At 37.5% G+C, this 12,252-nt stretch overlaps 1 protein-coding gene across 1 annotated transcript in view; it reads left to right on the plus strand.

Annotated features, from left to right (window-relative positions):
- Window positions 1-11,959, plus strand: part of LOC104471346 (utrophin-like) — a gene marked incomplete at its 3' end in the record, with an annotated part of 44,840 nt that extends 32,881 nt beyond the window's left edge. The window contains 5 exon segments of the mRNA XM_010086662.1: window positions 1,019-1,224; window positions 2,367-2,484; window positions 5,307-5,512; window positions 6,897-7,051; window positions 11,770-11,959. Of these exon segments, the coding sequence (XP_010084964.1) occupies window positions 1,019-1,224; window positions 2,367-2,484; window positions 5,307-5,512; window positions 6,897-7,051; window positions 11,770-11,959 (875 nt within the window).
- Between the last annotated feature and the right edge of the window lie 293 nt (window positions 11,960-12,252).

Here is a 12,252-nt window from a genome sequence, read left to right on the forward strand (position 1 = left end):
TTCAGCAGGGACACAGATAGGTCTTTCTCACCCTCTAGATATTTATCTTCCCGTGTCTTGTAGGGGAAGCTGTCTAAATATGATACATTCTCATATCAGGCACTGACACTGGCCATCTTGTCGAGTTGTTGGAAGCAGATCAGCAGATACAGGGTGTGAACAAGATGCCCAGGTCTCCTTTTCAGAAAAGACAGCCCTTGCCTGAAAGAATTTGCAGCTTGAACTTCAGTAAATTAACTTTTTTTTTTTCAATTCAGCAGCAGTAAACAAAATTTAAAGGAGGAAACCCAACTTGTGTTTAAACCCTACAAAACCTTGATTCAGCTTGTTTTCCTTTCATATAAGGTGCTTGTCAAGTAAAGCTCCTGCATTTCATTGCTTGAGGCAAATGTGTAATATTCATGCACTGGCTTGATTTAACTTAGTGTTTTCTTGGAACTAGAACACAAACAAACACAGCTTCTGGAGCAAATCTTACTGTTCGTCTCTTTCCTCGCTTCTTTGCAGTGTCAGGTTAAAAAGGTAGAAAGGATGGGGCTGAACTAGTGGGTGGCTGTCCCTTCTTAGGAGACTTGTGTATCGCCAAGTCGTGAAGCACCTACTGGAGTAGCTCGACTTACTTGTTAAGTGAATTCCAAGCCAAGAGTGGGGAAAACCTTTCTGCCATTTAATACAAAAGTGAGGAAGACGATTTTAGACATTTATCTTAAAAGAAGGGATAGGTTTATCAATTCCCTTTCATGTCAGAGTGGTTAGATTTACTGTATTACATTTAATGTCATTTTGCCTTTGCAAGTTTTCTTCTTGTTTGTTTTGTATTTAGGCTGAGTCATTTGAGTGAGTCTTTGGCATGCAATGAAAGAAAAAGGCAAAAGGAAGTTCTGATTTCTTAGTTTCTGGTGGTTAAAATGCCTCAAATACAAATTTTGCTGTGCTTTCTCTGTAGATGCTGTTGCGTATTTACAGGAATGTGGCCATGACTTTTTTTCTTTAACAAAAACCTTAAAATCTGTTTCAGATGTCCAAAAGGTGGTGCTAGGATCTTCCTCATTGGAAATTCCTGTTCAGACTCAGCAGGCTTTGGAAGTTTCTGCACCTGCTGATCTGGATAGAACTATAACTGAGCTGGCTGACTGGTTGGTATTGATTGACCAGATGCTCAAGTCAAACATAGTCACCGTGGGAAATACTGAAGAGATCAATCGGACTATTGCACGAATGAAAGTATGTGTTTTTGTGAAGGCTAGTGGATTGGAAAATTGGCTCACACTTTAATAGCTTGTACATTCAGTAAAGAAATGATGTGTTTAAAAAACGAAAAGAAACTGACTGCAGTAAATGCGTAACTTGAAAATTACACTATAAATGCTGTTGTTATTACACTCCTCTCCCCTCTACTATTTCCTGTTAATTCCTCTGTCCCTATGTGTGCTAGGCATTGCTGGTTTGTGGGGTTTTTTTGTGTGTGTGTTGTTTTTTTTTTTTTTTTAAACCAAGCATATAGAGGATATTTCCTGAAAATGACATCTTGGGAATGTATAGATAGCTTATGCTGAAGACTTTGGAGCAGCTTCATATTTGCTTGAAGGGTGACCTTTATGATCTGCTCTTTAGTGTTTTCTAATGAGTTTTGTTATGTTGCAGTTAGACTAACCTGATTTCCAGAGACATGCTAAAATGATTAAAGGTTGTAACATAAATGCTTATGATGTAAATGTTTGCTAAGGGCAGTATTTGTGAGATGTATGCTACCATTAAAGTTAATTTTATTTGACTTGGTATCAATTAACATGAGTAACTGTAGAGTAAAAGCTGCAGGCTAAACAAGTGCTAAACTGTTTCTGTGGCTGTCTAACATAATCTGGAATTTGAAAGAATGATGTGATATGCAGTAACTGTGGAAACTCTTTCAACTGTAAAATACTTGTAACATGGGCTTCTGGTACATTGCCATAGTGAAATAACTTTTTTATACAACATATGGTCTGATTGTTCCTTCTTGTTCTTTTCCTTCTCCACCTCTCTCTTCTTCCCACCCCTGACCCCCTCCCCCCCGAATGATCAGAGCTTGGTAAGAGGAAAATAAGTCATGGGAGAGTAAAAAATAGATATTTTAAAATATTGTGCAGTGACTGCAATAACTGTGTGGTTTGTAGAGGTTAACCCTCACCTCTGGATTTTCAGTGACTTAATAAAAATATTTTTTCTTTTTAAAGCAGTGCTATAATATTGTGACAACTCAGGGGTTACAGTAATGATGGGAACAGGTATCTACTTGTGGCAACACATGCATATCTTCGAATAATACAGATGGTGTTAACTAAACTGCTTTCTGGATTTAAAAGTCATATTCTAATTCTCAACAGATAACAAAGGCAGATTTGGACCAGCGGCAGCCTCAGCTTGATTCTGTTTTTACATTGGCTCAGAATTTGAAAAATAAAACTTCCAGTTCAGACATTAGGACAGTGATCACAGAAAAATGTAAGTTTTTTCCATTCTGTGTTTGCAAGTACAATGTTTCCATGGCAGTAAAATTTTCATCTTTGTCTTAAACTCTTGATTTTGAGCCCAGCTGAAGTTGCCTTCCTTGAACAAACTGAAAACTTAGCAGTTAAGTGGCTTTCATGCTAACAGTCTAATGAAAATTCCTGGAACAAGAATTGCTACTTGTTTTATTGACTGGCTATTTTTTTTCAAGTACAAAAGTAAATATTTTTTCTGGGATTTCAAAGTATCTTGTGAGGAATTCAAGTTACTTGACAGCCATAGACCCAGGGGTAAGGATTTTTTAGTTATTGATAAAAGGAACTAATAGTGTATCTTTATTTTTGTTGAGCTATGATGCACTGTACAAGTAGTGAAAAGCATGAATGTATCAACTTAGGACAATAACTTTGTGTACGTACTCTTGAAATTGTTCACTGAGAATTATTAGAGCTTTTAAGTCATTGACATGTACTTGAAAATTGAGTTTCCATTTTAAAAGTCCCCACCCCCACAGCTGACACAATTAGAAACTAAGGGACAATGTATTCTTTGAACTCTTAAGCTTTGCCGGTTACTAAGATTAGAAAATTCATGCAGCAGGATATATTTCCTTATATGTTTCTCTGCAATGTAATTTTTCTTTACTACATCTATATGAATTTGGTTGGTGTCCATAAGACTTGCTGGAGATGATAATGGGGTCAGATAAAAAGCCCACAGATATATTAGAGGGTCTGATGAGATGGCATCTGCTGTCTAAGATTCACAGTATGGGTTGGTAGGGGAGTTAGGATCCAAGGCAGCTTTAAAAGCAACTTTCAGGGCATGAGTTTTGCAGCCACTTGGAACTGGAGGAGGATAGTAACTATGTAGTCCCTGGGAGTCAGTCAACAAGGTGAGATCTAGTCAGTCACAAAACATTCTTGACTCTTCAAAAGAGGTGAACAAGGAATAAAGGAACTGTATGTTGAAAATTTGAGTTCCTCTATAGTCACGCCCATAGAAGGTGGGAACAGAGAAGCTGTGTATACTGCTGTGGATGAAGCTTCCAGCAGATACCCTAGATGCATGTGAAGATTTTGCTGCTGTCATGAAGCATGAAAAAAACTGAAGGTTTTGTTGCTACTGACATTTGTAAAGAAAAGTTTGTTCTTGGAATAAAAGTGAAGCTCAGGACTGCTTTGTGCACCTTGTTGTTTAAACACTGAAGGGAATACACTGATGTCCTGCAAACTCCCGTGAGTCTGCTGGATGTTGTTAGATGAAGCCTTATTACTCAGAAAGCTCAGAGCACAGAAACAGACAAAAGCTTTTTTTCTTCCAGATTTGTGGAGAGAACCGAAGCACTTGAGAGGCTTTTCTCTGCAGTTCATTAGCCAGCACACAGGGTTATAGCCTTTTTTCACTCCTGCTGTTTCTGCTTTTGCTGTTTTGGTAAAATCACTGATCTCTCCCAGCAGCTGCTGGTTTCCTTTGAATATACTTTCTATCTAACATAGTAACACCTTTTTTTTTTTTTAACAATAAAACATTATTTGAGGTTGCATTTCTAAGTTCTCGTTCAGCATGACCTATGTCATGCCTGAAAATTAATCCAAAAGTTGCCTGTGGGTTGAAATTGATGACTATAGCACAGATGGTTGGGTTTGTCCACCAGTAATACAGTCACTGACAAGTGGGCTTCACTGCCACAGGCTTTGAGAACTTTGTGAAACTAAACAATATTTTTTGAATGTATTTAAGTTAGGATCAGTTGATCTGATCCCTAGCAAATCAAGCATAACGGCTTTGTATAATTGTAAAAGGTTAAAAAAAAAAAAGCAAAGGATTAAGTTAATTTAAGTGCTTTTAGCTTAAGCACAGCCATTGGCATTTTTACTCAACTGAAGATTGAAGTGACCTGAGTATCAAGTGTGTTAGTTTTCTAATAAAATTGTGTACTTACTGGTAAGATAAATATATTGGATGTGTTATGCTGCCTGCCTGTTGCTGCTCGGAGTACAGATATACTCAAGAAATCCAGCTTAGTTTTTTTTTTGGTTTGTTTGCTTTTTAAGATTGCCTTTTTTACTCTTTAGTTCTAGTGATATAATTTGTTTCTAACAACTTTCATGGCAGGTAATAGGGCAGGTAATAAAAGCCATTTTTTTGATCATCTAACTATTTATTGAGAGAGGAATGGGATAGTTGATGTAAATGGGGTGTGATTGATAACTTCTCTGTTCTGCAGTGTAATCTACATAAGCCTGTAGAAACCTGTGATGGAATAATGTGACAAAGTGGGTTGTTACTGGAGTGTTTCTACCTTGGCCACAGTTGTAGTACAGGTGCTACTTGGTGCCTTTAACACACAGTGTCTGGAAAGCTTAGTTCACTTTGTCTAAGCTATCCAGATCTAAACAGTACTTATTTATTTATTTGTACTGTACTTTAAGTTGCAGATGCACGAAGATAACTTGCTGTTATAGCCATCACCCTATAATTGTGCTCCTTGGAGCCCTGCTGCTGGCATTTCACTGCAGCTGCAGATTTGCTTTCCACATGTGTGTACTTAAAAAGTGAAATGATGCCTTTGAATTATTCCAGAAATAATAGTTATCTGTATGCTGACCTGCTTTAAGAAGGAGTAGACAAACACCTGCATTTTTCGTTACCATGTGTGAATGCGTAAACTACATGGGGAAGTTTCTTAATGTGGAAACTACTGTATTTGAGAATAAATTATATTATTGTCTCTTATCCTGAGAATTAAGTGGCAGTTATGGCTACTTGTTTGTTTGCCTTCGGTTTTTGATATTTTATGTTGTCGTCCACAGTGGAGAAGGTGAAGAACCAGTGGGACAATACCCAGCATGGCGTGGAGGTGCGGCAGCAGCAGCTGAAGTACATGCTGACAGACAGCATGCAGTGGGATGAGCAGAGGCAAGAAATGGAGCACCTCATGGAGCAGTGTGAGATCCGTCTGCGGATGCTCCTGCAAGCCCCAAAAGAGGTGCTTGCCAAACAGATTTCAGACAACAAAGTAAGACTAGCTACACTTTTTTTTCCCTACCAGGCTTCTCTTAGTAATGCTACTGGATTCAATTGATGTGCAAATATACAGTTTAGTTGTAGGACTGATCCAGCAATTCTGTCTCTTTTTGAGCAAGATATATCTCAGTGTCTCTCTCTTCTCTTTTTTTGTATATCAAGCTTCCTGAGAATTGCTTTCTGGGAGGGAAAGGGGTAGCATGTGTGCATGTGTGTCTTTTTGTCAGTCTAGTTGAAATGAGTATAGTGTAGCATTGCATAAATGATCTTATGCAAAAAGCTTGAACTTCAGACCAATAGAAGGCTAATCATACTGCCATGGGATGTAGCATGTATTACTTTATAGAAACCTATTAACAGTAGTTTAGTAAGTCTGGGAATTGACTAAGTAATTTAAAAATATCCTGAATTTCAATTCTGTTGGGTGCCAGGTCTATTCAACGTGGTTTTTTTCCCCAGTCCCATGCAGTCTTTGCTACTTTTCATATCACAGCAAACCTGCTGTGATAAATCAATAAGTCTGATGTCCTGTGTCCTGGTGACTGTCAAAAAAAGGGTAGGCTGTAGGTGGCACAGGATGAGAACTAAAGAGACAAATTAGCAAGGAGAGGCTCCTATCAGTGCAGTATTTAGAATAGGGCTATAACAGCATTTTTAAAAGTGTCTGCATATAGATGCACATATATATCTATTAATGAAGAGACAATGAAGGGGTGCAGCTGTGTATGGAAAGAAGCAAGGAGTATGGTTGAGAATTCCTCATTGATCCGTAGCTATTTTGATAAACAGTAATATTGCATGCTTTTCATCGTCTTTAAGACTGGAAATGGACTTGTATGTATATATATGCAAATATTTTTTTCATTTAGAAATAATCTTGAGTTCAGGATTCTGTAAAGTCAAGGCACCTTATGAATACCCTGCCACAACAAGCAACCACATCTAATGTATTTTCTTCATTTTAAAAACAAAAAACTGGAACAAAACAATGAAATCAAATTATCATGTTGTGCGCTTCATTTATGCTACTTTTAGCTGACGCTTATATAATTATTATCATAATTTAAACTTATTCGGGGTACTAAAAATATGGAAGTGTTTTCAGTTCTGTTGACAGTAAAATACAAGAGGCTTTTTCTAGCCTTTGGTGGTTCTGGCAAATATAATTCTTTTGCTCACCTGTTTGTGTTTTGATTGGTTCAGTGTCAGGACACTTAGTATCTGTAGATTTTCTTTTAATATTTATCTTCTAGATGAAAAATATGCACATTTGTTTTAAAAAAGACAAGGAGAATTTTATAATATCGTAAAATGCATAATATGAAAAATAGTCTGATTTGTATTTCACTCTGTCTCATTCTGGAATTGCCTTGTAGCTGTTAGTACAGGATTTGCATAGAGGTGACATCACGGTAGCTGCATTCAATGATCTTTCCAATAAACTTCTTCGAGAGTATCGTGATGATGACACAAGGAGGGTGAAGGAAACAACTGACCAAATGAATGCTTGTTGGATTAATCTGAACCAAAGGTAATTACAAGGTTTCACTCTATGTGTAGCTGTTTGTGTCTTTTACATGTGTTTTATGTACACATCTGTATTGCAGTCACCTCTGTCTGTTTTACTGCAGCATTTAGGGCTACTGTAGATATTTAGTCAATTACAGTGAAGCTGTTTTGAGTTTTGATGATGGAAATTCCCACAATTCACCATGGAAGGCTTCTGTATGATTTCCCATTTATGTGGTGGGTTTTTTTAAGGGGGGAAAAAAAATACTTATGTTTTGTCTCAGGTTTTCCTGTGGCTACTGTTCTCTAAGTGTCTTTTGAACAGTTCTTCTCCTGTTCCTTGATTCTGCTATGCTTTATTTGTTTGTAGTTTGTTGCTGTGCTTTCTTTTCATAAGACTGTAAGTATTCATCTTGGTCTTTCCTGGCCTTTCATATAATGTAAACCTTCCCTGAATAGGGCAGAGCTTTGGGTTCCTGAGTGCGATGGTCTTGGTCTTTCCTGGCCTTTCATCTAATGTAAACCTTCCCTGAATGGGGCAGAGCTTTGGGTTCCTGAGTGCGATGCTTCTAGCACTCCCATCTAGAAAATACTTGAGCTACAGAAACCAAGACTTACTTGAAACTTACTTCTTTCTGTTCATCTTCAATTAAGACATTTGCAAATATGTCTTAATGAAAATATGGTATTTCCCTATGCATAATATTTTTTCCTGCAAGGTAGTCTAATCTCTGCAGAAGTTCTTTTTAGTGTTTGATAGACAATTAACATTTCAGAATAGTGTCTGACTCAGTGCCTTTACCTTAAAAGACAGTATGCTTTGTGGGTAGAAAGAGAGAAAAGAATATTGATCCTGTGTATATGGGAGTGGGGGAGATAACAACCAAAGTCTATGCATATGTGCATATACATGTGTGTAAAAGGAGGTGATTGCTTTTGTAATGATATGTCAGTTGAGGGAATAAAAATCCTAGGAAATAAAACCACTGAAGTTGATATTATATTCTGAAGAGTGACAGGAATACGACAGGCAGAACTTTGTATGGTTCATTCCATGTGATCACTTGAGGGAATAAAAATCTGTTAATCCCCACATCTTTTGAGATAAGGTAGGATTTTTCAAGTGAGTAAAACATATCATAATTATTCAATGGGATATGGACAACTTCTTTTCATGGTTCTTCAGAAAACTTCCACTAGACTGTGGGAAAGGCTTTGGCGTGACAAAACTTCCTTGGCTTTTTGCTTTTTACTTTTTTTTGAACTAGGTCATAGTGATGAGGTCACCTCCTGAAATGGCCCTTCCTGACCATTCATTTGCATTAAGATTAAGGACTGCAGCATTTTCACCATCACATCGTCCTTTCTTTCCTCAAAGTAAACTAAGAATTTTTCCAAAAATGCCTTTAACTTCATGTGAATGTCATGATGACATCTGGGGATGAAGATGCAATTAGAGCATGAGGGGAAACAGCTCCTTGTTGGATTAGTAGTAGCAGTAGACTATAGCTCCATAGTAATCTCATTCACTTTCAAACTTTGCAGTGTTTTGGCTATATCTAGCATAAAATGACCCACCACTCAGAGCAGGTGACCAGAAAGAAGAGCTGCTGCCTAGAAACCTCTAATTATTTTTGAATCTTCTTAAAGTCTTGAATAATAAGCAATTACATTCCATAGCGTATAACTGAAGCTCCTCAATTAGGACTGGGGCTGCTGTTTTGCAGTCTGCAACCTTAGGAAGATGAGTCTCTGCTTTGTTTTTTAACTAGGGGCAGAATGTAAAGGAGAACTTCAGGAGATGACAAGGTAGCCAGAGTGTGGAGCTGCTCAACGTAACCCCATGGAGCAGCAGGGTAGAATTAAAAGGGGAGAATGTGCAGTGAAAGCACCTTTTCAAGGGAATGAAGGTTTTATATAGTTGCTTTAAATGCAGTAAACAGAAATAGTAGTGAACCTTGAGTGACAAGGCTTACTTCATGTGGCAGATCTTGGGACATACAGGGGTTGTGCATGGAGCATGCACGTGGCCTTATGGCTTCCATAAGCGCAGACCTGTGTTTATAGCATAACGCTCTAAATTACCAGTTTGTTCTCATGCTTGGAGGTTGTGGAAGGGGTTGTTAGTAACATCACCTGGGAGAATCACAATCCTGAATAGCACGACTGTAATTACACTCCCAGGAAGACTGTAGCCATGGCATGTAAAGTTGAAGGAGCTTAGTTTAAAACGGTTGGCATTAAGATGTTGAAACTCCCCAGCCTGACATTGTGTAAATCAGATACTCTGCCCAGTGGCTATTTATGTGCTATTTTTGTACTTTAGGGTGAAACTGTAGTAATTCTGTGTGGTTTTGCTGCCTCAGTAATAGATTATAGTTGCTGTCTATACTGTCTCAGACGTTATTTTTCTGACTTTTGATCACACTGTTGTATGCATTACAGATTTTTAGGTGAAATCTGAAAAAATAGTTGGGTGGAACAGAAACCTGAAACAGTGCCATGAGAATTTAAATAGTAGCATTACAATTTTATTTTTCTTGTATGTCTTTGCTAATAGAGTCTGCTTAGACCCTCTCCACTATCACTGTGTTAAGTGAAGTTAGCTGCATTAATAGTAGCGTTACAATTTTATTTTTCTTGTATGTGTCTTTGCTAATAGAGTCTGCTTAGACCCTCTCCACTATCACTGTGTTAAGTGAAGTTAGCTGCATTTGTAAAGGAGTCTCCAGGTTCTCCTTACATTTAATTCTTATATCCTGGGAGGACCCTCTGTCTTTGTATTAGGTTTGTTTGAAAATCTGAGTCATTGTTTTATAGTATGGGGGCAGTTGTTAATCTGTATTGCAGAATACTCCATTTTCTATCTTACATTTGTGGCCTTTACTCAAAGGAAATTAAAATATTTGTGTCTGCTCTGTAAAAGTGTCACTTGTTACTTTATACAGGTCCTCTTTAAAAGCACATGTGTAATCTTAGAACATTAGTTGTAATTCTGTTAATTTATGCTGTTGGAGTATGTATTTAGGGAAAGGAACGTTTTTCAGCTTTAATTCAAATATCATGACAGTAGTGGGACTGTAATAGGATTCCATTCTTTCCTTTAATTTCAGCCAAGACAAAAGTTTGAGAAATTAAAACTTTGGGCTGAAGATGACATTCTTCAATGAATGTTATTAGCTACAAAGTTCAGGTTGTCTCAGTTCGCATCAGTACTCAGACTCGAAAATCTGGGTCACTTGGTGTTTCATCCTTTGGGGCTTTTCTTTTTCTTTGAAGGTCACCTTTATTACCAGTCTGTTCTTCCTGTTGTCATCCCTGTTCTTCCACCTTTGGCCTTAACCCCCTGCTAGGGAAGAAAATCCCTGCAGAGGTAGAAGGTTTTGAAATCAGAGCTCATAACTGTTTTTACTTTACATTTTTCTTGCAGTTCCTTGGTGTGCTCTAATTTTTGAGCTTGTGTTTGTTATCATTTCTAGGCAATGTCTATCAAAGCATTTGTAATCCCTAGCATATTTTTTATTGCTTTTTCTCAAGAGTGGGTGAAGCATTCCAGAGCTTGAAGTGAGAAGTAAGAATGAAGGCTTCTTGCCCTGGTAGTCATTTGGCAGTAGCCAAAACTTGGGCAAGCATGAAGTCAAGAATGATTCACACAGTCTTATTTTGAATAAAACAGTTGGTAACAAGTGACATAAGACCTAACCTCCTAAAGTGGAGGCGTGCAACACTGTCTTTTTGCAATTAGTCTGTAGAAAATTCAGTTGGTTATGCACCTAGCTAAAATGCTAAATGCTGAGTGTTTTGGCCTTGTTGTGCTTGAAATTAAATATCACTTTACCCCTGAAATCTTACAGTATGATTAGTGCTTGATGTGAAAGTAAAATTGAACTTCCTACTTATTTAGCAGTAGCATTCTAGATAGTAGCACTGTTAGGGCTTTCTGTACAGTGTGCTGGTGTGGGATAGCTTGTCTCCTTTTTTTGTCCTGATTTTGGGAAAAGAGATACTGCAGAATAACAGCCTTAAATGGATGAAAATTAGCTTGTCATGCTTTAATTAACGTTGTTAATCAGAGCTTTTAAAATTGCTGACTATAACAGTTTCCCATCTGAGTTTCATTTCAATGAAAGAAAACGGTTCTCTTATGCAGAAATATAACCTTACATCTTAAAAGATCCTCTTACAAACAAAAACTTTTATGTTTGTACCAACCAGAGTCTTGTATTTTAGCAGAGAGAATGAGCTATTTGATTTTTCATACCTCAGCATTTTAACTCTTACAAGTTTAGTGAAATGTTTCTGCTCACTGTAAAAGAAGAAGAAAAAGTGCCCCAGACCTTCAGTGCTTCTACTGCATATTATTTCTGTTGATGAGGAAAAGCATTCACACTTTTCACACATAGGATTGACACTTCTACCATTTGGGGTACTGTAAGTCCATGATGGTAATGCTTAAAAAGGAAAAACTTTTTTTTTTTTTTTAATTAGTAACTTTGTTTTGTCCATATGCATGCGGTTTTAAAAAGGGCTGTGACTTATACAAACAGTTCAGAACATCTGTGGGTAGCTATAGATAAAATAACCAGAGAAACAGTGATATAAATAATGATAAAACAAGCTGTAACAGATGTATAGTTTCTTAATAGAGATAACTTTGAGATTTCCTTTTAGTAGTTTCATTATGATGTATGTAATGCTGTATGTAGTGGGGGAATATTCTGACACTTGTCTTGTTTTCAGAGCTGTTGATAGGCAGAATTTCTTGGAGACAGAGCTGAAGACAGTACAGGCCTCACACAAGGATTTGGAGAGCTTTCTCAAGTGGCTTCAAGAGGCAGAGACAACAGTTAATGTTCTAGCAGATGCATCCCAGCGTGAGAACACTGCTCAGGACAGTGCCTGCGTAAGGGAACTCAGAAGGCAGATGCAGGTGAGAATCTAAATAATACTACTGTTATTCATGTTTTTTCTAAATGGCAAATGTTATAAAGGACAGCTGTCTACTAGAGTGGGGCAACCTGCAGCCTGTTGGAATGTGTTTAAAAACCAGTATTAGGAGTCAGGTGTGTGAAGGAAGCAGATTTTTCTTCCTTGGGCTTGAAATATGTGTTTTGTGGATATCTGCAGCACTGAGGACTCTTAAATGTCCTTGGAGAGTGTGTGTTTTCATGAAGTGTGTACTTGATTAAACCAAGTCATGTTGTGTGCTGTCCAACCAAACAC

This window comes from Pterocles gutturalis, unplaced genomic scaffold, assembly GCF_000699245.1.
Source record: "Pterocles gutturalis isolate BGI_N339 unplaced genomic scaffold, ASM69924v1 scaffold13111, whole genome shotgun sequence".
Lineage (NCBI taxonomy): Eukaryota > Metazoa > Chordata > Aves > Pterocliformes > Pteroclidae > Pterocles > Pterocles gutturalis.